General features: G+C 41.5%; 1 protein-coding gene across 2 annotated transcripts in view; it reads left to right on the plus strand.

Annotated features, from left to right (window-relative positions):
• Positions 1-6855: 6855 nt before the first annotated feature.
• Positions 6856-27361, plus strand: part of SNX24 (sorting nexin 24) — a 96513-nt gene continuing 76007 nt past the window's right edge. The window contains exon 1 of one of the 2 annotated variants that reach the window (XM_052778064.1): positions 6856-7029. In XM_052778064.1, the coding sequence (XP_052634024.1) occupies positions 6970-7029 (60 nt within the window). In that variant the 5' untranslated portion in view covers positions 6856-6969. The remainder of the gene's footprint in view (positions 7030-27361) is intronic. The other variant, XM_052778063.1, reaches the window with a different exon arrangement.

The raw sequence follows: 27361 nt of genomic DNA on the forward strand, positions 1-27361 counted from the left end.
CACTCTGGGTTTGTGTCTGTAGATATTTACTGGTGTTCTTAGAAGTAGCATTTAAAACAAATTGAGATTATATCAAAGCCAGAAACAACATTTAGTAAAGAATGCTGGAGATGGTACTAAAGATCCACAAAAAAGCATTTGTGGTAAATTATTCTGTTTTTTAATTCTGAATCTCTTCATTACAGGTATTCTTTTCACCTGCTGTTATCACTGCTTTGGTAAACTGTAACGTGTTAATACTCATAGGGTCAAAAGACTGATGCTTGGACAACAGACAGGCATAAACCAGAATCTCTTCCAGGTGTTTTACAGAGCTTCTGAAGGGCTAAGATCACCAGCATGGTCAAATACTGATGTCCTACTGGACTGATAAATTTCTTCAGTGGTCTCAGGATACAAAAAGAAAAAAAATCTTGCAATAATTCTGATAATTGGGGAGTAAGAAAAGTAGGTAATTCAGCTGAGTGTTGTAAGCTAGTTGTAAGAGCTAGTGTTCTGCTTGGATTTTCTTGAGTAGAAAATACATTCGCAGAGACCAGTTATATCTTTTTAAGAAATCAGAGCAGCTAAACATCTTTCTGAAATATACCATCTTAACATAGGATGTGCCTCCCTGACAGTTTAATGACATACTGAGCTTGTAAATGGTGTGTATTAATATTGGTGGACAGTATTAATATTAACAAATTTTAGATAAATGTCAATCATATAAAATACAAGAGAACCTGTTGCTTTCAGCTAATCTAAGACTGTAGGATAAGCCCATGAATTTGGATTGTTTGTGGTCAAGCATAAAGAAACACCCAATACTAATTCTGAACAGAATGGAAACCTGAATTCAGCTGGAAGATCATACACTGATTTATGCAATGAAACTAGTGTAAACTTTCCAGCTTAGAGTCTCCTATTGTTTCTGTACAGAGTTCTGTTGACTCAGTATTTCTAGGAATTTTCGAGGAAACTAGTACAGAAACGTTATTTTTAAAAAACATTTATCAACCCTTTATCAAGCATCTTTTTAAATGGTGAAATGCTAAAACCTTAAGCTTGTAATACCTTCTGCATTAGTGTTTAAGTCATTTAGCTTGTAACTGCTTTTTGCAAAGCTCAAGTATGCAACAGGTTTATGATGAAGAAATGGATCTAGGCGTAACACTCTACTAAGTGTTACGATACACTTGGCTTTGGCTGGCTGGGTGCAAATGAAAATTGACCAACAGCTCAACATTAAACTTCAGATTTGTTCCAGTGAGAGTGAAGGTGGGTACTTCCAGAATTAAAGACTCAGTTTGGACATGCAGAGCTCAAAATGGGTAAAGATAAACTTTCATGATCTTTTTTCTTTTAAGTATTTTATCTAACTTTCTTAGCTGTTGATCTTTTTTTTTTTTTTTTTTTTCTCCTAGCAGGATTGTAATTCAGTTGAATTATGGATCAGATTTCTTCCCTCTGTGACGAGAGAATGGGAAATAGCTTTTACATTAGTCTCCTAGCAGGGATTAGTGTGACTTTCTTTGTCTATACTAGATAACTGAAAATGAGAATGAGTTGTGTAGGATTTTTGTTTCTTAAAACGAAAGCCTGTTGGAGAACAAAAGGATAATAGCATTTCTGGAGTTCAGTGTCACAGAGGGTTGCTAATACAAAAAATTTGTAGGTTTTTTTGCATCACAAGTGATTTTTTGAAAAGACCCAGATCAGCTGTCACATTAGGCTAGCATATGACTCTTGCTGTTTCAAGCATGTGTTAATTTATTTTGTGTATATTCCCCTACATTATGAAGACTGAAGGTTTGCTTATTGTCTTTCCTAGTACAATTAACATCCGTATTAGCAGATGTTTCTCAAACCAAGTGAATGGAGGTGTTGCTGAACTGTTTTCTCTGTGGAGCTCACTACAGGATCTTGTACCAAGTTTAAGTGTTTCTCTGAAACAACAAGCCAGCATACCACTGAAGAATCATAGCATGAACAAAATGAATGTTTGCAAAATGGTGAACTGCTTTTGGAATACTGTATAAAAGACAAGGTGCTACTGAAGTCTAGTTTAGTTTTTAGGTTAAAATAAACTCTGTAGATGTTTACAACAATTTTAAATCATCCCCATTCTTGTATCCATCATGTCCATGGTGCTTTTTGAATTAAAAATATATGACGTGATGTGGCTCAAATTGAAGACATTGTTCCCTCTTTCTTAAACTCACATTCAGTCTGCAATAAGTCTCTGATTCTTTAGTCACTGGCCCTTTTAAAATGGAATATTCTGCTTCCCTATCAATTGTTCCTCCTTTTACCTCTCCTAATATATTTCCCTCTGAATGTCTCATATGGGAGTTTTTGTTCTGGCATCTCTGGAATTCATGCCCCAGATACATCAGTTTCTTTCAAATTCTGGTGGAGATGAGCTGCTGGTTAGTATATCCTATGCATTTAAGTGAACAGCCAACATCCATTAAAATTATGTGTACAGTGAAATGATTGTCTTAAAGAAAAAGAAAAAAAAACCAACTTTTTTTATCTCTGTCATTCCACTTTATAGTAGAACAGGCTGTGTAATAATTTGAATCTTTGGCAAAGTATGAGTCCATTACAACCTGTGAGGGAAAAAAGTTCAATATTAAAACATGTAAGGAGCTGAAGTTTCAGGTTGTTCACAGTGTTACTTGTTGTCTGCTAAGGGGATTCTTCCTTTTTTTAAAAATTCTTGTCTTCCATAGTTGAATGGGGGGTGAGCTTGCTAATAAGTAAAATAACTTTTAACTTCACTGCTCGAACACTACTTTTTTTTTTTCCATATCAGCAAGGAAATTACTAACATAGGGAAGGGATATAAAATACTCCAAATCTGTTTTCTGTCATTAAGAAAATCTGTCATTAAGAGAGAGAGTCTTGAAAGAGTATGCAAGGCAGCTTAGGCAGAATACTTCCAGGAGGATATTTGTATGAAAACTAAAGTAAAAGAAATATGCAATGAAAATGGAAGGGCCAGAAAATACTTGAGGTAAACCATGTATCTATGGCTTAGAGAGATCAAGATAAGAGCACAAGGAAGGAGGATAGCAGAGATCATGAGAAAGGAAATGCTTTATCTTAGCCTCACATCTGATGTGGAACTTCCAGGGGAGGTCTCAGCATGGTAGAGGTGCACCGCACCATATGAAAACCTGCAGTTATCATACATCGTACTAATACATTAATTTTCCCCCCTTGCCCCACCCACCCATGTGCACACACACTTGAGCTGTTCAGGAAACTACCTACTTACCAGCTCCAAATGTTGTGGCTGTTAGAAGTACTGAGGTTTTTATTTCATTCTGTGCATTCATGTAGAAAATTGACTAACCTTTCTGGAGTTAAGATTCAGCCTTGTCTTCTTTCCAAGTGGTCTTATACTCACTGGCTGATGGAAGTGCTTTGTGATGTTTTAGAAACAACTACACCGCTTTAAAAAAAATGCAACTAAATTTTTAGAGGAATGAGGAAGACATGAACCCCTTAAAAGGCAAATGCTGTTTTACTCAAAAGTTTTATCAAGTACGTTGAATTTTGCTACTATTTACTTAGGAGACCACCATCTGTAGGAGTTCAGTGAGGTGAGGTGCAAGTTTACTTAAAACCAGTCTTTCTGGCAGGAACTGAAAAAAAAGCAAACTGAGGTTGTGATCTTGTAAGGACTACCTTTTTTTTTAATCTGACCTCTTGTTTTGATGTGTACTTTACTTATCACTTTGATTAAAATTTTTATATGCATTTCTTTCCCTACTTCTGTTCTGGAAACTAGCTGTTGAGAAAGTCCTTGAATCGTGACAATTAGTGGAAACTGATCTTTCAGAGTTGCCTTTTTCTCTCTCATGAATCATTCCAGCACGATGAATGCTGAATCCCACCCTGTAGGAGGAATTGCACAGTGACAGCTTTGGAAAAAAGGAAAAACAGCAGTGGCCAACAAAGAGGGAGTTTGGGGTTTTTTTGTTTTCAAAAATATGTTTCATTTTTCATCAGGTAGTCTGAAAGTTTGGTTGTGAAAATGCCACATTCTTATTCAATTATTTAAGTGTGGCATACTTCACTGATTGGACCTGATTCTAAACAGTGATAATTCATAGCTTCTCTAATGGAAGGTTAAGCTAGAGTCTAATGACAGGTAACAGTTAAAACTGGAGTATATTCATTCATTGATTTTATATTCTGGATCAAGTTAGCTTAGTAATATAACCCAAGATACTGATAGCTGTAACAAAAAACAGCATTGAAGGCAAATACCTACAGTTCCTAGAGGACCTTTTGGGGCCTGGTCAACAGGTGAATTTGAAGGCAGCCTATGTAATTGTTACCAGTAGAGCTCAACCCCTTTACAGTTTTGCTTTAAGATTACTGACATGATTTTAATACATGTAACACCAGTTCAAATCAAGCGACATTTAAAATCTATTCTCCTTGCTTTGTTTGTGGGAATCATTGGATTATTTGTGCAATTAGCTTTCAAAAACAGGAATCCTGGATGGTTTTCAACACATGTTGGTAGCGTTTTATGAATTAATGTTTCTTAAATTTTTGCTCCTCAAAGTATGAGACAGAAAGACAATCCTTGGCCAGCCAGCCATGTAGAGAAATCCTATTTTTTCTTTAGATGTAACTTTAAAGATTAGCCAACTAATCATGATATATTGTGCAAATTAAGTATTTAACATTCCAAAACATATCGACGTATTTGAATTCAGCTCACCATGTAATCTTCCTGGTTCCTCTTGGCTGATGCACAGTCAAAAGTTCCATTATGTACTATTGAATTTGAAACCAGATTAATGTCTCAAACTTTTCTTTGTTAATAGGTTATATGATTTTAGGGAGAAAAGTAGCTTTTTGTAATAATTGGTTATGAGATTGCAAGCAACCACAAATAGTGCCCCTATGCAATTTTCTGCTGGCTTCTCATCAGCATAAATGCATTATGGCGTAAATGGTGTCATTAGAATTGTCCATCCATTTTGTATTAGGGGAAGAACAGAAGCTAAGGTTAAAGACTGGAATCTTAACCAGAAACTAACAATAATGATGGCACAATAATTATTCTGTAGCATGCCCACATTTACCAGATTGATTAAATGATTATTATATGGCCTGTCTTTCCTTGGGATGTTTGTTATGTATTTATCAAGAGTATGCTTTGCGGGAAAATGGGACTCATTCACTCCCTTCAGTCATCACCGTGTTCCAAGGACATAGTCCCTACACTGAGAGCACATGGGAACTGGAAATCTGTTTGCTGTTGTCACTGCTACCACAGAGCAGCGCTGGGACTGTGCTGCTGGTCATCAGCAGTTGAGGACACTGGCAGAGGAGCAGAATTGTGCAGAAACAAATGTCAGAGGACTATCGTGCTTTGATTTCAGGTCATTTTTTATTATGCACGGTTGTTACTTTGCTTTCATTTAGCAAAGTGAACTACTGTTAGTTTGCTTTAGTCTTGGTTTTAGTCAAAAGCCTTCTATTTTGTATTGAATTCTTCAGGTCACAGGTCTTTGCTTAGGGCAACATATAATTAAATTTTGCTGGCAGTAAAACAAAGAGAAGTGTAGGGAAAAAGAGCTTGTAATGTTTTTCCCCTGATGTTACTAGTCTAGAAGGAAGCAAGTTAGTTTTCAGAAGACGTTTCAAAAAGCTGATCTTAGAAGCACTGAGATAATGTAACCGCAGAGGTCAGATAAAAGTAATCATTTGTTTTCTGTCCATTTTTGAGGTGTATTTTTATACATGACTCTGCTTATGCAAAATCAAACCCTGCCTACACATGAATTTATAATGGTAGCTACTCTTTAAAAGATCTGTGAGAGATGGTTCAGTTGCACATCTTAACCATTTAGCCTCTGAGACTCTCCAGCATTCAGAAAACCTTTCGAGGTAAGTTTTAAGTTACTGCCATCTAATTAATAGAGGTGTGGTTTGTTGTCATTTTGTAGGGCTTCCAAACGGTTTGAAGCTTGGGGTCAGCAAATTCGTGTGAGGTCGGAGTACTGCCCTGTGCAACAGCATTGCCTATGAAACGCAACTAGTATTCCACCTTCTGTTGCTGCCTCCATTGCTTTTTAAGTCATCAACACAGCTGCTTATTTTAGGGAGTAAGAAGTTTTTATTTCATTTCCCCAATGACTAGAAATCATCTGCACTTCGCTAAAAGGGTTTGGTTCGCTTGGCTAAGTAACGAACTGAGAGGAAGCTTCTCGGGAATAACCACGGTACGGGCAACTTTCCTCAGCGCTGAACTTTTTTTTTTTTTTTGTCCTCCTCGATTTCACGTTTCGGTTCCCAACGGGCACTGTGAACGGTGCTCTCTTTGCACGGGAGTTTGTTGGCCAAGCAGGCACCGGAAGTGGTTCGAGCCACGGTGTGCACTTCGCACTGGGTAAATCCATCCCTGGGGAAGCTTCTTTTTTTCCTCCACGTTCTCCTGCGCTCCAAAGCAACGCTGCTGCCCTGCCACAGTAGAGCGGGTGCTCCCACCCTCCTGGTTTTGAAAATGCCTGCGCCCTTCCTGCCGCACACCCCACCCACCAGGCCCTCGGTGACGGGGGCGCAGCCGCTCTCTGGCCGGCGGGCAGCCCCCCCCCCCCCACCCGCCCCGGCGGAAGGCGGCGGGGCCGGCCATTCGCGCCGCTGGCACCGTTTCCTCGCACCCCCTCCCGGCGGGTTTCCCACCCCCGGCGCGCCCCGCCCGCCCCTTCCCTTCCCGGCCGGTGGGAGGCGGGACCCGCCGGCCCCGCGCCCGGGCGGGGGGCGCGGGGGGGCAGGGGAGGGGCCGCAGCGGCCGAAGCCCAGCGGCCGGGCCGCGCGCCGCGCCCCGCCCCCGCTGCCGTCGCCGTCACGTGCGCGGCGTTACGTGCTGCGTGCCGAGGGCCGCGGCGGCGGCGGCGCCGCTGGCGGGGAGCCCGCGGCCCTGAGGGAGAGCCGGCGCCCCCGGCCCGGCCCGCCATGGAGGTGTACATCCCCTCCTTCCGCTACGAGGAGAGCGAGCTGGAGCGGGGCTACACGGTGAGGGGCGGCAGGGCGGGAGACCCCCGCGCCTCGGGGGGGCGATGTGGCGGCGGCGGCGAGCGGGTCCGCGGCGGGGGCTGGGCCGCCGTGCAGGTGCCGGCCTGAGGGGCCCGCTGGGCGGGGCCGCCCCGCCCTGCCCTGCCCCCTTCTGCGCAGGAGGGGTGGTCTGCTTCGGCCCGCCGGGCGTCTCCTGCCCCACGCGAGCTTCGTGTCGTGGAGCGGTGGCGGTTGCGACAGCGGCTAATGCAGCGTGGCAAGCGGGTGGGGAGAGGTAGTGCTTCCTTGCCGCTCGGCCCTGCTGAGAGAGGCACATTTGGGTGCTGGGTCCAGGTCTGGGCTCCCCAGCGTAGAGGTTGGAGCAAGTCCAGTGCAGGGCCAAGCATGATGAAAGGAGTGGAGCATCTCTTCCATGAGGAAGGGCTGAGAGAGCTGAGACTGTTTAGGCTGGAGAAGAGAAGGCTCAGGGGGATCTCGTCACTATGTACAATAATCTGAATGGAGCGAGTGAGGAAGAGGGAGCCAGGCTCTTCTCCGTGGTGGTGGTGCCCACTGACAGGACAAGTGGCAATGGGCACGCATCAAAATGCAGGGAATACCATTTAAACATAAGATGGAACTCTTTTGTCACCGTGAAGGTAGTCAAGCACTGGCACAGGTTGCCCAGAGGACGGCGAAGCCTCCATCTTTGAGGGTTCTCAAAACCTGACTGGACATGGTCCTGGGCAGCCTGCTCTAGCTGACCCTGCTCGAGCAGACGAGTTAGTCTACACAATTTTCAGAGGTCTTCTTTGACCCCAGTGGTTTTCTCATTCAGTGGAGCTGTTGAGCTGTAACACTTTTCCACATGTTGCTGGGTGGAGACAGGGGATGCTCTGGACTAAAGCCCAAGGCGTTTGACTGAAGCCGGATATTCAAAGCTAGCTTCTTTTATTATAATCTGAACGTTCAGTAGTTCTGAGCTGTTAAGAAATACCAGGAAAAAATCTAATTCTGTAGAACTGCCAGAAGATTGATTCATGTAGGCATAGTTGCATGAGGCAAGTGCATCTACCTGATGCTAATGCTGTGTATTCTTTGGTCCTCAGTACTGGCAAGTATTTAGAAGCTTTGTAAACCACTTTAGATGTGCTAATGTGGGAGTGTAACTCCATTAATGTTTCTGCCCCTCAGTTGAACTTAAATGCAAGTGGCCCCCTACAACATGTCTTTGTGATTTGGGGGAATGAAACTGGCTTTAAAACATTCCGATTGAGTGTGGTTACGATAGCACATACTGATCCCAGCATGTCCCAGTTGAGCAGGCTAGTTAGGTGGCAGAGTGATTTGTAAGGTGTGCATATCACACTAATAGGATTTTTCATGGCAATATATATTTTTACTATTTGCTTTTAGTGTGTTTTTTATTGCTTTAATAGTAATTCTGTCAGTGAATCCTGCTATCTAGAGGATTTGGTTTTTTAAATTTTATAAATGTTAAGCTATATAAACTTCAAAGAAACCAGAAATGAGACTGCATCTTTCTAGAAGTCTTTCAAGAAAATGATCTTGAAAGTGAAAATTTTCGATTATTACAACCCTGTTGGTTATTACAGCACTGTTCCTTTCTGGTCACTGGCGATGAGTCAAAGTCATGTATCTGAAACTTGCTGTACCTCAGTAGAGTATGGTAGTTGTTCTTGCGTGATTACTTTGCCTCTTCAATCAGATGAGGGGGGTTCTATACCACATTCCGTACAAAAATTATCATGCTCTACGCTGTCAGATGGATCAGTTCAGGGATTTCCCTGACCACGAAACTGCTAGAAGCCATAGCTAAATTTTCTCTGGGTTAGGCATGCTTGTGGGAGAGGGTATGGAAGTCTGTTCTGATAACATGGTGTATTTCCTTTATGTTTTAAAGAGCTTATGGACTATGCATGAGCAAGGCTTATTCTAATGTAATTGTCAATTTGTTACATTGCCAGATAATTTGCATGTATTGTTCCAAGCATAAAAATTCATGGTCAGTGCAAATGAGTACACTATAAGCCCTCCCTCCAGCAAAACTGAGGTTAATGAGAGCTTACCATTGCTCTGTACTAGCTAGGAAGATACTGTGTAGGCAGAGATATTTACCTAAGAAGAAACAGTAACACAGGAATTATTTTGCATTGAACAAAAAGATGATTTTACATGGACGGTTGGAGCTTGTGAATATTTCCGTGTCCAGACCACATCAGCTGTCATTCTTTTGAACCCCATTATGTGAGGGTTAACAGTCAGAAGCTGTGGTTTTGGTAGATACCACTATAAAATATGGGGGTTGCAGGGTCTTGAAGACTTTGTGATTAAGTAGATGTTTCACCAGTTCTGTGCTACCTGAATCTGATGAATTAGAAAAGTTGAGATAAGCGGAGGAAGTGACACTGTGAAGTATTGAATCTCTTCGAAATGTAACCTTCAAATCAAAGGGGATGGGTACAATCCTGGAATAGTGCAGTGTGTCTCAGTGAAGTACGGTTTTCTTCTATGAAATTATATAGATAATTCAATTTCAGGTATTTTGCATCATGAGGCTTATATATAGTATTAACATTTAAAACAGTATGCTGATAAAGGTCAGAGAAAGTGTACCTGCCTGATGAACATGACTGGCAAACTGGTAACAATGGATGAGGAGAAGGCTGAGGTACTTAAAAATTTCTTTGCCTCAGTCTTCACTGGCAACCTCTCTTCCCACACCTCTTGAGTGGATGGACTTCAAGATGGGGACTAGGGGAGCAAAGTCCCTCCCACTGTAAGAGAAGATCACGTTTGAGACCACCTGAGGAACCTGAACATACGTAAGTCTATGGGACCCAACAAGATGCATCCCAGAGTCCTGAGGGAATTGGCTGATTCAGTTGCCAAGCCACTCTCCGTGATATTTGAAAAGTTGTGGCAGTCAGGTGAAGTCCCCAGAGACTGGAAAAAGGGCAACATTGCACCCATTTTTAAAAAGGGTAGAAAGGAGGACCCTGGGAACTACTGACCTGTCAGCCTCCCCTCTGTGCCTGGGAATATCATGGAACAGATCCTCCTGGAAGCTGTGCTAAGGCACACAGAGGACAGGGAGGTAATTCAAGACAGCCAGCATGGCTTCACCAAAGGCAAGTCTTGCCTGACCAACCTAGTGGCCTTCTGTGATGGCGTGACTACATCAGGGGACAATGGAAGAGCCACGGATGTCATCTATCTGGACTTCTCTAAGGCATTTGACACGGTCCCCCACAACATCCTTCTCTCTAAATTGGGGAGATATCGATTTGATGGATGGACTGTTCAGTGGATGAGGAATTGGTTGGATGGTCGCATCCAGAGGGTAGTGGTAAACAGCTCAACATCCAGATGGAGATCAGTGACGAGTAGCGTCCCTCAGAGGTCCATAATGGGACAAGTACTGTTTAATATCTTTGTCAATGACACAGACAGTGGGATCAAGTGCACCCTCAGCAAGTATGCAGATGACACCAAGGTGAGTGGTGCAGCTGATTCTCTAGAGTGATGGGATGCCATCCAGGGGGACCTTGACAGGCTTGAGAGGTGGGCCCATGTGAACTTCATGAAGTTCAACAAGGCCAAGCACAAGGTCCTGCACCTGGGTCAGGGCAACCCCCTGTATCAATACAGACTGGGGGATGAAGGGATTGAGAGCAGCCCTGCGGAGAAGGACTTGGGGATACCGGCGGATGAAAAGCTGGACATGAGCCAGCAATGTGTGCTCGCAACCCAGAAAGCCAACCATATCCTGGGCTGCATCAAAAGAAGGGTGGCCAGCAGGTCAAGGGATTCTCCCCTCTACTCTGCTCTCGTGAGACCCCACTTGGGAGTAATGAATCCTGCTCTGGGGACCTCAGTACAAGAACGACATGGACCTGCTGGAGCGGGTCCCGAGGAAGGCCACAAAAATTATGAGAGGGCTGGAGCACCTCTCCTATGAAGACAGGCTGAGAGAGTTGGAGTTGTTCAGCCTGGACAAGAGAAGGCTCCAGGGAGACATTATTGCGGCCTTTCGATATATAAGGGAAGCCTATAAGAAAGATGGAGAGAGACTTTTTAATAGAGCCTGTAGTGACAGGAGAAGTGGTAATGGTTTTAAACTAAAAGATGGGAGATTTAGACTGGAGCTAAGGAAGAATTTTTTTATGAGGGTGATGAGACCCTGGAACAGGCTGCCCAGGGAATTGGTAGATGTCCCATCCCTGGAAACATTCAAGGTCAGGTTGGATGGGGCTCTGAGCAACCTGATCTAGTTGAAGATGTCCCTGCTCATTGCAGGGAGGGTTGGACTAGATGAACTTTAAAGGTCCCTTTCCAACCCAAACCATTCTGTAACTGGTCACAGTGATCACGATCACAGTGTCCTGGTTTCAGCTGGGATAGAGTTAATTTTCTTTCTAGTAGCTTGTATACTGTTTTGGTTTGGATTTAGTATGAGAATAATGTTTTTAGTTGTTGCTATGTAGTGTTCAGATGAAGTCAATGATTCTTCAGCTTCTTATGCCCAGCCAGCAGGAAGGCTGAAGGGGCACAAGAAGTTGGGACGGGACACAGCCAGGGCAGCTGACCCAAACTGGCCAAAGGGATATTCCATACCATGTGACATCCTGTCTAGTATATAAACTGGGGGGAGTTTGCCTGGGGTGATCGCTGCTCAGGAACTAACTGGGCATCAGTCGGCAAGTGGTGAGCAATTGCATTGTGCATCACTTGTTTTGTATATTCCAATTCTTTTGTTATTATTATTGTCATTTTATTGTTGTTATTATTACCGTTATTATTTTCTTCTTTCTGTTCTATTAAACTGTTCTTACCTCAACCCATGAGTTTTAGCTGGTTTTTTTTTTCCTGATTCTCTCCCCCATCCCACTGGGTGGTGGGGGAAGTGAGCGAGCAGCTGCGTCGTGCTTAGTTGTTGGCTGGGGTTAAGCCACGACACAGGAGTACTGCTTTACACAGTTGATCTTTTACTATTCTCTTTCCCACAAGTGCTAACTTGCTTAGAATTAAAATGTTTTCTTTGAGTAGCTGAAACAAGGAGCTATCAGAGATTATTTGATTAGTTGCAGAGGAGGATGATGGAGCTTGGGGCAGGTAGAAGATTGTTCACATGCTGACTTCCCACCAGCCCAGTAATCTGCCAGAGGGTTACAGAGGGTATCTTCTGCACTGTGACTGTCAGGGGCCATTGGAGAGAAACAGTGCTGAAGAAGGGGTTTTTTGAGAGGTGTGATGATGGTCGTCCTAGTTTCTTTGCTAGAAACAGTCGTAGTGGTGACCTCCTGCATGAAATGAGAGACTGGAAGGGGACCGTTTCCTCTCTATGGTGGGTCTGCATGGCTACCAAAAAACACTCTTTCCTGATATCTCCACATTTCTGGTTCCTTTCTTTAGCAGAACAGCATACAGTTCTTGGATTCAGCCTGCCACTATGTATTCTCACCGCCTGGAAAGGAAAGTCACAAAGACAGTGTTTGTCCTTTCCTTTAAGGAAGCTCATTACCAACTTCCTCGTTGATTTTCAGCTTGCTTTCCCTCAAACCTGTTGTTTCAGATGATTTTCTTTTTCTCCTTAGTATGGCTAGGCAGTATGGGGAAGCGGAAAGGACAGAGACCCATCAGCCACCAGCTAGCTGTAGAAGCAGTATGCAGTTCTGGGAAGAGGGTGGAAGTGACTTGCCACAGAAACTGGAAACTTCTCCGAAGCTTCAAAGGGAAAACTACAGAGCAATTAAGAAATAGAAAGGGTGGGGTCTAGACCAGTGAAAGGTCAGTTTAGGGAAATAAAAGATTAGAAAGAAAAATGAGGGAAAAGTCTATAATGCAACACTTGAGATAGGGCTCTGTCAACAAAGTAAATGGGAAGCACTCTCAGTCCTTGTTTCAGGAGCTCAGCTTTACTAAAGCACTCTTCCTCTGATATAAAACCTTGAAAGCCTTTTTTCCACCAGCACCAGCCCCCGCAAAAAAAATACAGAGTAAACTTGCACTTCCGGTTCCAGTTTGAGGTATACATAAAATGATGAAACACAGACTAAGGAAAATGTCTGTTTTCCTTGTGGACAATTAGATTTCATTGTCAGTTTAAATTGATGACATGAGCTTCCAAACTATTGAGCCTGTGCTAATAAATGCAACAGTTGTTCATAATTTGGCAGTGAATGACCTTTAAATGTAGACGCTTACTAAGGATGTCCCTAGGGAACAATTCAACTTCGAAATGACACCCATGTGTTCTTGTTATCATTTAAATATGCTCCCTTTGTCAATAACAGAATAATAAATACTAGTTAGATTTCTAATGTTGATTCAGATGCTAGGAAACTTACTGAATAAATTAGTGTACATTTGATTTATATTGACCAAAAAAATTTTACAGTGGTATATTGCAGGTCAAGGTGACATACATTTAAATGTGTTGTAGAGCAGAGGGCATACTTGACTGACACATGTGCTTACTACGTTTTTAATTAACGCTTCCAATACGACTCCCCAAATTTCTCCTGGAGTTGCAAATGTTGTGGAAGTAAGATATGACATGTAAGATCCTAAAGTACTGTGGATTTTGTGAAAGCCCATAGACTTTACCTCTGTAGAAGAAGCAGTTTAATAGGTTTTACTCTTGTTTGTGGAAGTACAAAGCTAGAAGGACTTCAAGTCTGGTGTAGCTTATGTATTTCAGCATTTTTACTGTTAAAGTAAATGTGCATAGAGTGAAAAAGGTTAGATGTTCTTCCATATGAAGCCTGAGAGTAAGCCACAATAGCAACTGATAAATGTGAAAGATAAAGTGGGAATATTTATAAGTATTGTAGTTATAAAGCATGAAGGGAGTAATTATGTGAATGAGTTTATGTAAAAAAAACTTTGAATTACTATTCTAACCCTTTCACTGAGTCTCTGGACTGTGTGAACTTGGTAGTTTTAAAACATCTGAACTGTGTGCTGTGTGTGTGCTCTGTGTGCCTTGGGTATGAAATCTGCCAGTATGAAGACTTCTTGCTTGCCCATCTGGCTTGTACAAGCCCACCATGTGTTACCTTGTGTCACAAGTCCTGTTGAAATCAGTGACAGACCAGTTACTCCAAGTTCAAGGAAATTAAACGGAAATATTAGATGTTAGATAAATTAGACTTTTTTATTGTCTTAGTGTCTTCATAGAGAATTTTTAAATGTCCTGGTTATTCTACAAGGGAGTCAGAGTAGGTCTGTACAGCTACTTTTCTCTCCTACTTGGGAAGACAAAGAGGATAGAGATAATTTGACAGATGCCAATGATTCTGTAATGTCAGAAAAATGCTACTTCAACCATTGTTTTTTTTCATTTCCAGTGAAGGAGCATGTATTAGTGGAAGAAATAGATATGATAATTTAGGCCAAAGATACCCCTTGGTATGCAACAGGAACTTGAAGAGTATAAAGTAAGACACAGAGAATTCTGCAGTGCACATGAAGGCAGCTAAGGCAGAAACTGGAAAAAGGTAAAACCAAAGTGAAAAACTGACTGAATGTATATGTAACAATCAGTTAAAGCTGTTTCCTTTTTTGTGTGTTTAATCTGCTTTGGGGTGTAGACAGATTAGACAGAGACATATAGCTCCAGTGATCTCTGATTGTTGTGCAATTGCTCAAAGCCCCCCTGATTCAGAGTCATGAAATCCTAGTGGAAAGGGCCATGTAAGATTTCTCTGAGCAAGGAATCACTTATGCTGTATTCCTGAGGGTGGGTCAGCAGTAGGATAAAGAAGCAGCAGCATGATTGCCTATATCAGTTTACCGTCTGAAAGACCAAAAGTTGACACATTCTGTCAGTAAACCATAACTGCAAAACATGCATTACCCAATTCTCTCCCAAGATCTACGGATTTATGGTTTTGATGAGGAACTTACATTTTCAGAAAGATAGGGGGTAGCAGAGCATTCAAACATGCATCACAATAAAGATATATTTTAATTCCATTGAATCTTTGAGAGGTAGTAGTGTGTCGTGGTTTAAGCCCAGCCAGCAACAAAGCACCACGAACCGCTCGCTCACTCTTCCCCACCCTGGCCCTGGTGGGATGAGGAGCAGAAAATATAAAGAAATGTTCGTGGATCGAGACAAGGACAGGGAGGGAACACTCACCACTTATGGTCATGGGCAAAAGACAGACTCAACTTGGGGAAGAAACAAAATTAATTTAATTTACTACAAATCATATCAAACCAAGGATAATGAGAAGTAAAACCCAAATCTTGAAACACTTTCCCCCCACCTCTCCTGCCTTCCTGGCTCAACTCCACTCCTGGTTTTCTCCACCTCCTCCCCCCAGCAGCGCAGGGGGACAGGGAATGGTGGTTGGGGTCAGTTCATCACACGCTGTCTCTGCCGCTCCTTCCTCCTCAGGGGGAGGACTCCTCACTCTTGCCCTGCTCCACCGTGGGGTGCCTCCCACGGGAGACAGTCCTTCATGAACTCCTCCAACGTGAGTCCTTCCCACGGGCTGCAGTCCTTTACAATCTGCTCCAACGTGAGTCCTTTCCAGGGGCTGCAGTCCCTCCGGCACAGACTGCTCCAGCGTGGGCTTTCCCATGGAGTCACGCCATCTTTGGGGGCATCCACCTGCTCTGGCTGCAGGTGGGCATCTGCTCCCCCGCTCCCCTCCATGGGCTGGGAGGGGACAGCCTGCTGTCTCACCACGGGCTGCAGGGGTATCCCCTTCTCCAGCGCACCTCCTCCCCCTCCTTCCTCACTGACCTCGGTATCTGCAGAGGGGTTCCTCTCACGTTCCAATCCCACTACTCACTGCAGGTTCCCCTTCTTAAATCTGTTCTCCCAGAGGCACTGCCACCGTCGCTGATGGGCTCGGCCTTGGCCAGAGGCAGGTCCGACTTGGAGCCGGGGAAGCTTCTAGCAGCTTCTCACAGGAGCCACCCCTGCAGCCCCTCCCCCACTACCAAAACCCCACCACACAAACCCAATACATAGTGGCAAAACTTTGTTAATAATATAATGCTACCAATGGAGTTATTTCATCAGAGGATTCATGCTTAACTGCTCCTACTGGTGTTTTCTGTCCGTGTAGCATCAAGTCGTGATACTTGTAAAATCTTGTCAACAAAGATGGTGTTAAGCATACGTGCATTCTTTACTTCCCAGGAGTGAGAATACGCCAGGCTTTAAAATGCAACATGAGGGAAGATGTAATAGATCTCTCCGTTTTTTATTACTGTAATGCACATTTTAATTCCTGATGTAATTCATTCCAGGTTTAATTGATAATTAGTCATCATTGTCATGGCATTTATGAAGTTATCTTGGAATTTCAGTATATGATACCATTTTTATGTTAGGTAGCTGGTGAGTCCTGAAGAAGTTGAAGATATGTTTTTCATCTACAGCAGTGACTAGGTTATTAAATTAACTAAGTACTGCAGGAGCAGTTTTAGAAAGCTGTCTTTTTAATATTAGGTATTTATTTTTAGAATAACTGAAAAGTTTAAATGACAATTCTTCAAACCATTACAATTCAAAATTATCCATTGGAAAATACCACCAGATATCCACCCACTTATAGATATTAATTTTTGTGGTCTTTGTGAAGAATGTTGTCTGTGCTGCTAATTTACATGAATGCATTCTTAGCCTTAGCTGTCTCTCTGAAGTTCCTTTGTGAATTTTTTATATGGATGAATTGAAAGGATTGCTTCTATGGTGGCTGAATATATGTAAATCTTAGTGGTTCTTGCAATGATTATCTTTGAATTCACAAGAAATAGGAAAGAAATTTGATGGGACTTTGTACTGCAGCTTAGTGACCTAATTGTGTTTCTTACTCAATAGGCCACTGAGGACAAAGTTTAGTCTGTCTGAAGCTAGCTATGCCAAGGTGGAGAAAGGTCTTTCTGGTGCCCTGCCAGTGAGGAGAACATAGAGAAGACGGGCTTGCATGGCAGGGCGCCTGGTGGTAGAATTTCAGTGCTACGTCTGGGTACAGTGGAAGTACTTACATTAGGTATGCACCATGGAAGTGTGCTAATGGAGGCTTTCCAGCTACTGCATTTTGATTGCTGTCATTGTAAGCAACCATTATTTCTCCTGTTTACAAGAGTTACATGAGCACTTTTATCAGCTTTTCATTTTCAGTTTTCTAGAAGTCTGAACTTTCTGTGGCTTGGGGAAGGCTAAAATAGCATTTTGTAGAACATTCTGGAAGGGGATTTTGGTGATGAAGCATTAAGTGTCATCATTACCTTTGAAAGTGGCATTGTATTTTTAATGGGAAATGAAAGGAGAAGTGTGTGTAGTATGTTAACAAACTATTTATTCATAGATGTCCTGATGATAAAGATATTGTGGCTAGAACACAGATACTCTCTTTCTGGGAGCAGCCTTTTTTTTTTTTTTTTTTTTTTAATTATTTCAACCTATATATCATGTTATAAACATTTCACATTTCGTAAACCAATGAACATTGTGTGGTTGTTGGGTTTTTTTAAAATAAATATTTGGGCACAACAGTAATGCTTGGATACTTTTAGGCATTGAAGTAAGACGGGACAGAAAGAGCATACCATGAGAAAGGAGCACTATCTCTACAAGTTCTAAAGAAAATATGTTTCCGCTCATTCCTCCTCTGCTGGTGTAGTGAGAGCTCCACCTCCTGTTCAAAACAACCTTCAGTTCTAAAAATGTATAAATAGGAAATCTGAGAAGATGCTTTTGGATGTTGAAGCTGCCACCAGTGTAGCTAGAGTAAGTAATTTATAAGAAATGACAGCCAAACCTCCACTGCACCTTCCATTTTGTATATTATTTATTTGTATGTCACAGTGTTTGTGGGTCCTAGTTAAGACCAGGGCCTCTAGGTGACAGTTGTTGAATTGTGTACGTGGTACACAAAGTTTCAAAAATCGGTCTTGAAAGGGGTTGCCTATAATTGGTGATAGTTGTTTGCCTGATGAGATGCTGTGAAAAGTAATGTCTATCCAAAATGGTATTACTCTTGTTTGACTTTAATTCTTTAATATAGTGAAAATGGTATAAAACTTCTGTGAAAATCTTTTCTCCCACTAGTCTACCTTGAAAACTGTGAGATAAGAATTGCCGATCTTCATTATTTTATTTTTTATATTCCTTGTGTCTCGTGTAATTGATTCACATTTTAAAAATGGATTCCCTTTTTATACCATGATAGAAGGTACTCATGTGCTGCAGTATCTCCAAATTGGAAAATAATGAAATCTAAAGCTTTTACTATCATCTTTTACATAAGGACAAAGAATCTTGATGATGTGGTGAAACAATGAATTGTTCAGCAGCAAGTTTGTATTGATTACAATGAACTGCTTTTATGAAAAGTGACCATATGTACTTCAGCTAACTGCCTTTACTTTTGGTCTTGCACAGGACTCTGTTTCATTGCATGTAGATTCCCTTCCATGCTCTTTACTTAGTAATCAAGCCCTTTCCAGGAATAGGACTCCCTGGTCATGCGTCTTCCTTGCAGTCAAGCTGCGATGGTAATTACAATCTAACTTTCTTGTTCTTTTGAGATGTGGAAACGTAAGAAATGTGTCTTCAGTTTAACCATAAATTAATGGACTAATAGATTTATAGTAATGTCAGGGAATGTTATAAAAATATTTACTTTGCTTGAAAGATGTGAAGAAATTAATATTCAGGAAAAAAATAAAACCCCAGATTTGGAGTTGAGTCCTATGCCAGTAAAGAATCAGAAAATATATTAGCCTATTGTTTTTCTGATTTTTTCCGAATTCTAAGAAAAATTATGTCCAACGATGACATATGCTACATGAAACTCCAAAACACTCCATTCTTAAAAGCAAGTTAGAGAACATTTAAAAGCTAGGTTTTAATTAAAGATCCGTTCTCACTCTAAAAGCCAAAGACCTAGCTTCAATTTTTATGTTGCGGTGAGGGAGCATAAAAAGTCAGTAAATACTGAAAACATCTATTTTTGGTACTGAATAGAAAATGTCAGAGGCCTTTCCTTTAGCTGAGTGCTCAGAATGTGGATGTGGATGTGTGATTGGTAGGAGCACAATCTTTGCACTATTTCATGTTTTAAAAGCTCCTGTTTGACATAGAGTTTACAAAGCTCAAGTAGATTCTGAAGTATGGCTGAGTATGCTTTTTTTTTTCTTTCCATATTTCTCCTCTATATCAAAATTTGTTCCTTTGGTAGTTCTGGTTTTACCTTCCCTTGGCAGAAATGTTACGATCTCAGACTTCCAGGTTTTGCCATAAATTCCTAGTGCCAGTTGGGAAGAGGGAAAGAATATTTTTAGATGTTTTAAAACAGCTTGGTAAGAACTTGTTAGGAGTGTTACTGAGGATAGTAATTGTCTCCTCTCAAATAAGACCATCCTTATGTTGGCCTGAATTAGAGACAAAGTAGGAGACTATACTGTAAGTTCAGCACTTGCAGTTAAGAAGTCCTTCAACATTCTCTCTTTACCTTTTGGTGCCTGCTTACTACTATATGTTTATCTGGAAAATAAACATAAGGAGAATACATTAATGGGAATCAGAAACAGTTTTAAGGTACTTCGTAGAACCATTTTTTCTCTACATGCATTTAGTGTTTGTATTTGAATTTTTCCTTTACTACTAGATGGTTTGTATCTAATTGCAGCTTTAGAAGACCTCTAAACATAAGTTTAAGGCTGAAAAAAACTGGTACCATCTGGTGTGTAATATGGAATTCTAAATTAAAAGCCTGATTTTTGCCTAGACCATGGGAGAAAGGGGGAATTGTTCTGTAAACTAAGAAAATATGACTAGAAGTTAGTTCCATAAACCATGAAAGCCACTGCTTTTTCTTTTGCCTTTGTTTTGTTTGTTTTTTTTTAAAGTGTGAATGTTATGAATGTCATTACTCTTTAAATTCAGTGGCCAGGATAATACCACAAATGCAAAACTTTCCTAACTGCATAGGTGTTTAAATAATACATTTTGTGAACTGATACAGAAAGTGCAGTTACTTTAGTTTTGAAGTGTATTTCGTGTTTGGGAAAGAACTGGCAACACGCTGCACATTCAAAACTATTTTTTGCTACTCGCCAACTAAATTGTCAAAAATTGCTGATTTGAAAGGGGGTAAAAACCTGCTTAAAGTAATCACAGATATAACTGTTACCTGTTACAGGCTAAGAACTTAATGCCCCATTTCTCAAATGAGTTTTTACAGTAACGAGATAGCTGTATCACACTCCTAAGTGAAAAGCTCATGAACTTGCCTGCATGGTTATTTCCAACCTCTACTCTTCTAACAAGCTCCCAAAGTTGTTGCTCATAAAAGTGGAAAATGGACCTGATAAAAATGTTTAGTCTGCAGGGCTGTGTTTTATTTATCATATCACAAAAGAACAATGTTTTGTTACATCATGGTCAAAATAGAAGCGACCTTGCTTGTTCATGAGTGCTCAAAGCCTAGAGATAAGAGGCAAAGTAATAGAGTACAATAGAAAGAGTGTAGTGTAATTATTTGTGGCTTGTCAAGTGAAGCCCTCTCAGGCCCCAAGTGATTCAAATCTGGGAACTCTGCACAATTCTGTACACTAACCGTAGCCAGCATCAGAGAAATCTCACCCAGCTTCTCCGACAGTACTGAAATTGCATCAGTTTGTCATGCACTGAGCATGCCAGCTTCGCACAATACCATTTGCTTGCAAATGGGCCTGGCCCCAATGCCCTGAGACGCATTCTTTGGTATCTGACTCTTGGCCTGTGATTTGTCATGTCTCTAGTGCTATCAGTGTAAAGTAATTTTAATAGATTCTGATGGTTTGCTTGTGGAAGGTAAAGAATGCACTACAGATTGTGTCAGGTAGCTCTCTATGGTATGTAGCATGGTAGAGGCCCTCATGATGGCGATAGCCAAACAAAGAGTATGGAGAAATGAGAACCCTATTTTGAGTGGAATTTTAACGCTCCCCTTCTCAACACCCTGCTGTGGACATCCTTGCTAACTCAGCAGGTTCAAGAACTTAGCAGCTCAACAAAGCAGTGTTATTTGTGCTTAAGAGTTGTTTGTGGATGGAACATATAGCCAAAAATCAGTGGCTTTGTTTCTCCCTATTCAAAAAGAAAAGTGTGTAAGATGTGTAAAAATGTTAATTAATTTCCAGGGACTAAACTGTATATATTTTTTTCTTTGTGTTTAACTCTGTATTAATTGTTTGGGGTTTAGCATTCTCTAAATAAAATCACTGGATTTTTTAGCAAGTATGTTCTTTAATACTGTAAAAAAAACCCCAAATTTGTGTAATTTATACTGAAATGTACCTTATATGAAATTACATAAATATGGTCTAGAATATAGATTCCTGAAGAATTTCTTCATAGATTTTGATTGCAATAGTTATTTGACAATTACTGGATTACTGAATCTTTGTTTGGAATAGTTTTCTTGCATTATGAAGTATGTGGCATTTTTTTACTCTTCCTTTGACACACCTGAGATGAGATTATTTTGCCATTGACAGCTCTGATCTTTGCATCATTTTTTTCAGCTGACTTCCTTAATTGATTACTACTTTGGTGTTGGAGCCTGCAGCATAGCTCTCCAGAATTCTGCTGACACTAATCGATTAATGTTAAGGTGTTAATGTTAGTGATTTCATCTAAGAACCATTCAAAACCATGTCAGTAATCTGTTGTTAAAATCTGCCAGATCACTGAATCTTGTTATTTTGAACATGTTAGTTTGGGTTAACAAGGATTTCTCTGGAGAGCCAAAAAAAAAAAAAAAATTAGTGAATCCTGTGGGAAAAGCAGATTTTTATTCAATTGTTGTACATTAGTATAACATACATGCATATGCCTTAATATTTAACTGACTTTTAAAATATGTTCTTATTAATATTTATGGTATCTCTGAGGAATTTATAAAAATGCTTGAGCACAAACTATTTCTTTTAAGTTTTACCTAGGGAATTTCTGACAGCAGTGTAACTCTGGGCACCCCGCTAGCAAGTCTGTGTAAGTCTGCCACTTTCTTTCCCACTGTAGCTTCCACATTTGCTTAGCAGTTTTGCATAGCTAAGCAAAATTTTAAAATGAGCCTGCGTTTTTTCCTTTTCTGTTCTAAATATATTCAGGAAAACACTGTTGTGTTACACAGTTCCTCAGATAAATTCTGGTTTAGGATCAGAACTCGCTGTTCAGTATTGCACATAAAAAGAAGGAAAGTTTCTTCTTAAGCTTGACGTAGACCAACTTTTGGAAGTATGTTTTATTTTTATTTCTTGGTGGAGTTTTGTAGGGCGACTTCTTAAAACAATGTCGATTTTTGCAATGTGCTAGCTTGTGTGTATGTTATTTGTGCATCAGTAAAGCAGCTCTGCTTATTTCCTAGTTAAAAAATGTGGTTGGTTGTGGAAAGTACAAGTTAGTTGAATCCAGTGAGCATGCTGTTAACACAGGTTTTGTTTGTACTGAACGCAATCTAAATCAGTTGCCACTAAGCATACATCAAAACCAACAAAGTACTGTGGTCAGTGTAATCTCCTTATGTTCAGATAGGGGCAGAACATAGACGTGCATACGCACGCGTGTTTGTACGTATGTGGGTGCAGGTACACAGAAGCACATGCATATGTCAACAATGGAAGGATTTTTTGGGCTGTATGGCAGAGGGGTCTGTTTGTGGTCCTGTATGAGTTGATGTTTTAATGACCTGGATGATAGAGTAAGAGTGTCCTGATTTAAATTTGCCATCAACACCAAGGTGGAAGTGACTGTGAACGTGCTGGAGAACAAGAGTGGAATTAAAAATAATTTTGGTGAATTGGAAAGATTATTTAAGAAAGGAAAATGGGGTGCTAATTCAATAGGAACTGATGTCAAGTGCTGTATTTATAAAAAATAATCAGTAGCACAGAGTAAGATCCAACAGGTTAGGTAACTGATATTCCTGAAAGGATCAGGGGCTTATCATGCGTTGCAAGATGGCCATCTCACTGATGTCATGCTGTTGCAGAAAAGTCAAATGCCTGTTGGGGTCTTGAAAGATGAATGTAAAAAAGAGGTCAATGATGAGGAGTGTATGCTAAGCATGGAGTACCATGTCCAATTTTAGGTACTGCACTCTGAAAAACATGTGAGTGTACAGGAGAAGGCAGTGTAGGAGATATGATGTGTTACACAGCTTTCTGGATCTCTGATCAGTGTGAGGAATGCAATACACCGGGGGCTGTTTAAATCAAAAAGAAAACACTGAGCAGGAACTTCATAACAATCCTGAGTAACATAAAAGGCTGTTGAAAAAGGAAAGGAGGCAATCAGTCTGTGGATTGGAGATGCTGTGGTCCTATGCTGTGCAATTTCCTGTCTTACCCACCAGAAGTAGGAAAGACTAATTACGAAATGGTGCTGAATAATAAAGATTCTGCAGCACCAGAACACCCTTCAAGAGTAGGGTATGAAAACTCTGTATGAGGCTTAGATGTTTCTGTCAAGAGTAAGAAGTGTAGTTGGTCCTGCCTGGAGGCAGCAGGGTGAGCCAGATACCTCCCAGAAATACAGAGCCAGAATAGACCTGAGGTCTTTCAGTACTGGGAGGTAATATGCAGAAAACACATGTAAGAAAATTCTGTGGGTGTTCTGAAGCCCAGCTGGCCATCTCCCAGCAAGCCTTCCTCAGGCTGTTTTTTGTGAGCCTCCCTTGACACTCAGCAATTGTCCTTTGCATTATTTCAAAAATTTTACCTATATCCATTCTCTAACCTCTTATTACTTATAAATTTTGTGGCTTTGTAAAACTCTTGAGAGTTCACCCAAAGTAGCTCTGTTCTCTTCTCCTGGGAACTGTAGGAGCATCCCATAGCGGAACAGTTGCTGACACAATCGTGAGCTTCTTCATCTCTGTCTCTGCATGCAAGAGAACAAACATCATTTGTTAGTTTGCTCAAGAGAGCCTTTTGCAAGGTCTTCCTGGGAGGTAATCATTCTTTTCTGCTCCCAGCTTTAAATTTTGAGATGACAGCAGTGCTTGGAGCAGACTTATTACATGAGGGTTTTTTGGTTTTTTTCAAAACACTGCTAATATTATTCAGTAAAGCATTTGTGTTCAGTATGTATCTTTAGTACTTCAGAATTGGACCACTAGTATCTGTTTCCATAACTGTAAATGCATGTAGCAATGAAGGGAGGTGCAGAAAGAACATTAGGGACAACATCTCCCTGTATAAACTAGTCAAGAAACTGCAAAAATTCAGTGCCACTCTTACTCAGGACACCTCTTCCTGAGTGTAATATCTGCCATAAAACAAAATCTTTCTAAATGTTTAAACTGCTAGATGGGTAGCTTATTAAGAGGTGGCTAGATTGGTGGCTTAGCTGTGAGGCAGAAAGCAGCACAGGTACAGGAGTGACAGGAATCCTGATCAGAACTCTGGGTCTCCAATCCCAGTCCAGCCCTTTGTCCTCATCTGTCTGTTAAAAAAAGGAGACAGGCACATTTTTGTAGGAGAGGAAAGCCATGCAGGCGCCGTTCCCAGAGTTAACACCTGAAGAGCACAGACATGTTCCACCTCAATCCTGTCTCATCTGAAGAGGCATGAAGGTAGACTGCACAAGTTTGAAAAGTTAGGAGGCTCTTCAGGTTTACTAATGACAGAGATAACAGAACAATGACCAAGTGGTTTGTGCCACTTACTCCCTAATATTTTCAGGACCTGATCAAAGAATTGTATTTTTTAAAAGAGTATTTCAGGGGGATTTGTAGGGCAACCATTGTTGCCAAGTTATATACCTTTATCTGCAGAACTTGCTGTAGGTATCACCTAATCTTGTATTTGGTTAATGAATTAGTCAAGCACATATTTTTAACTTTGTGCGATGAACTGCTGCTTGCCAGTGAGCTTTGGTGCTCAAAGATCACTGTCATCTCCTTTTCCTGATGTTTCTTGCATGTTCACTAGTAACGCAGACCTTGTCTCTGCCCTGGTGCAGGAGGCATTACGTGATGACTCGGTAAAGTTCTTGTGTGCTTGCTGCCATGTGCTTTCTGTCAGGCACTGATGTGCTCCATTGTGACAGACTGTATATTTTGCCAAAAGTTGCAGACAGAGCATGGCAATACAATAGTGCTCTGCCATATGCTACTCTGGTCCTCTCTTGCTCTTCTTAGCCAGAGACATCTACAGATACGTTAGCTTCACTTAATTCTTGATGTATGTCTTTCATTTATTGCTGGTGTTTAGATGTAGCTTTTTGCCCTTAACACCAAGGAAACGATCAAAGAATCTTCTGCAGCTCGTGCGAGAGTAATACCTTAAAGCAGAAGACTTGGTACAAAATACAGGGTGTACAGCAGTTTGGTGATGTGCCTCTGTGCTGAACACTAAATATAAACGCCTTGTATTTCACTGCTGTCCTTGGCATTAGCAGGATGTTTGATGCTAACTGATTTAAAAAATCCCTAGTATGCAAGAATCATGGTCACTAACAAGGAATATGATTATAGTGAAAATTTTTTATTCCTCATGACTGAGGCAGACAATTTCTATGATTCTTAAGGTAGCAGGGTGAGATTATGGTGGGCAGTGTGATAAGTAGGCAACGTGAGTCAACGTTTACTCAGTCCCCAGTTACAAACCCATGTTTACCTCCTGCATTACAACAGTTCTTAACTTCTAGTTTGTAGATAGTAAAACATGATTCCATTTACAAATCATGAGGAGACTTGCAGAAGAACATTGGGGACTAATCTATCATTCCCCAGCAATGGCAAGTTAGTAGCCAGGTAACCTATCTGATGGCTGACATACACTGACTGTCAGCCTTTTGGAGGCCTCAGTGCTGGATTACCCAAGCACTGGAGACAGAAGATTTAACTTTGATTACTGACTAATGTCCTCATGGGTGGTTTTAACCTGAGAGCTCAGTAGGTGCACGGACTGCCCAGCCACTAGCAGGGGGCAGAAGAGACAAGGTGTCATGAGATCATACTCTGAGAAGGAGTTGAGTGTGGTAATCCCCAAGTCAGCCAAATATGCTCTTACACCCATGCTGTCACATCGTGGCATTGCACTGCTGTACAGAGATCAGAGCTTTGAAACTAATACAGATAAAAAGCGTAGTTTGATCAGAGCAGCCTACTGATGTGGTAGTATGTCTGGTACTAAAGCTGACTTGGCAATACCTTTGGCGTTGTGTTACTTTCTACTACCGCAGAGAGGGAATCTGGGTTTCTAACAGACTTAGGGCCCTTCTCTTGGTGTAGACAGCTTAGAAGTGTAAAAAGTCTCCTTTCATAGAAACATAGAATGGTTTGGGTTGAAAGGGGCCTTTAAAAATCATCTAGTCCAACCCCTGCCATGGGCAGAGAAATCTTTCACTAGATCAGGTTGCTGATTAGATCCCACCTCACCTTTAGCACTTCCAGTGATGGGACATCTACCAATTCCCTGGGCAGCCTGTTCCAGGGTCTCGCCACCCTCACCATAAAAAAATTCTTCCTTAGCTCCAGTCTAAATCTCCCATCTTTTAGTTTAAAACCATTACCACTTCTCCTGTCACTACAGGCTCTATTAAAAAGTCTCTCTCCATCTTTCTTATAGGCCTCCTTTATATATCGACAGGCCGCAATAATGTCTCCCTGGAGCCTTCTCTTGTCCAGGCTGACAACTCCAACTCTCTCAGCCTGTCTTCATAGGAGAGGTGCTCCAGCCCTCTCATAATTTTTGTGGCCCTCCTCTGGACCCGCTCCAGCAGGTCCGTGTCGTTCTTGTACTGAGGTCCCCAGAGCAGGATTCATTACTCCCAAGTGGGGTCTCACGAGAGCAGAGTAGAGGGGAGAATCCCTTGACCTGCTGGCCACCCTTCTTTTGATGCAGCCCAGGATATGGTTGGCTTTCTGGGTTGCGAGCACACATTGCTGGCTCATGTCCAGCTTTTCATCCGCCGGTATCCCCAAGTCCTTCTCCGCAGGGCTGCTCTCAATCCCTTCATCCCCCAGTCTGTATTGATACAGGGGGTTGCCCTGACCCAGGTGCAGGACCTTGTGCTTGGCCTTGTTGAACTTCATGAAGTTCACGTGGGCCCACCTCTCAAGCCTGTCAAGGTCCCCCTGGATGGCATCCCATCACTCTAGAGAATCAGCTGCACCACTCACCTTGGTGTTTGGCTCAGTTTTCTGTTTAGATGGCACTTAGAAGGTCTGGGATCAAACATGAGCAAGACTGACCACAACAATGCTAGAACACTTGCTCACCGAATAGCGCCAAGATCCTGAGAAACAAGTTTTTAATTATCTCTTGAGGCATTAAGCCTAAAGGGATTGATTAAGTTTTACATGGACAG

This window comes from Harpia harpyja, chromosome Z (assembly GCF_026419915.1).
Source record: "Harpia harpyja isolate bHarHar1 chromosome Z, bHarHar1 primary haplotype, whole genome shotgun sequence".
In the NCBI taxonomy this organism is placed as follows: domain Eukaryota; kingdom Metazoa; phylum Chordata; class Aves; order Accipitriformes; family Accipitridae; genus Harpia; species Harpia harpyja.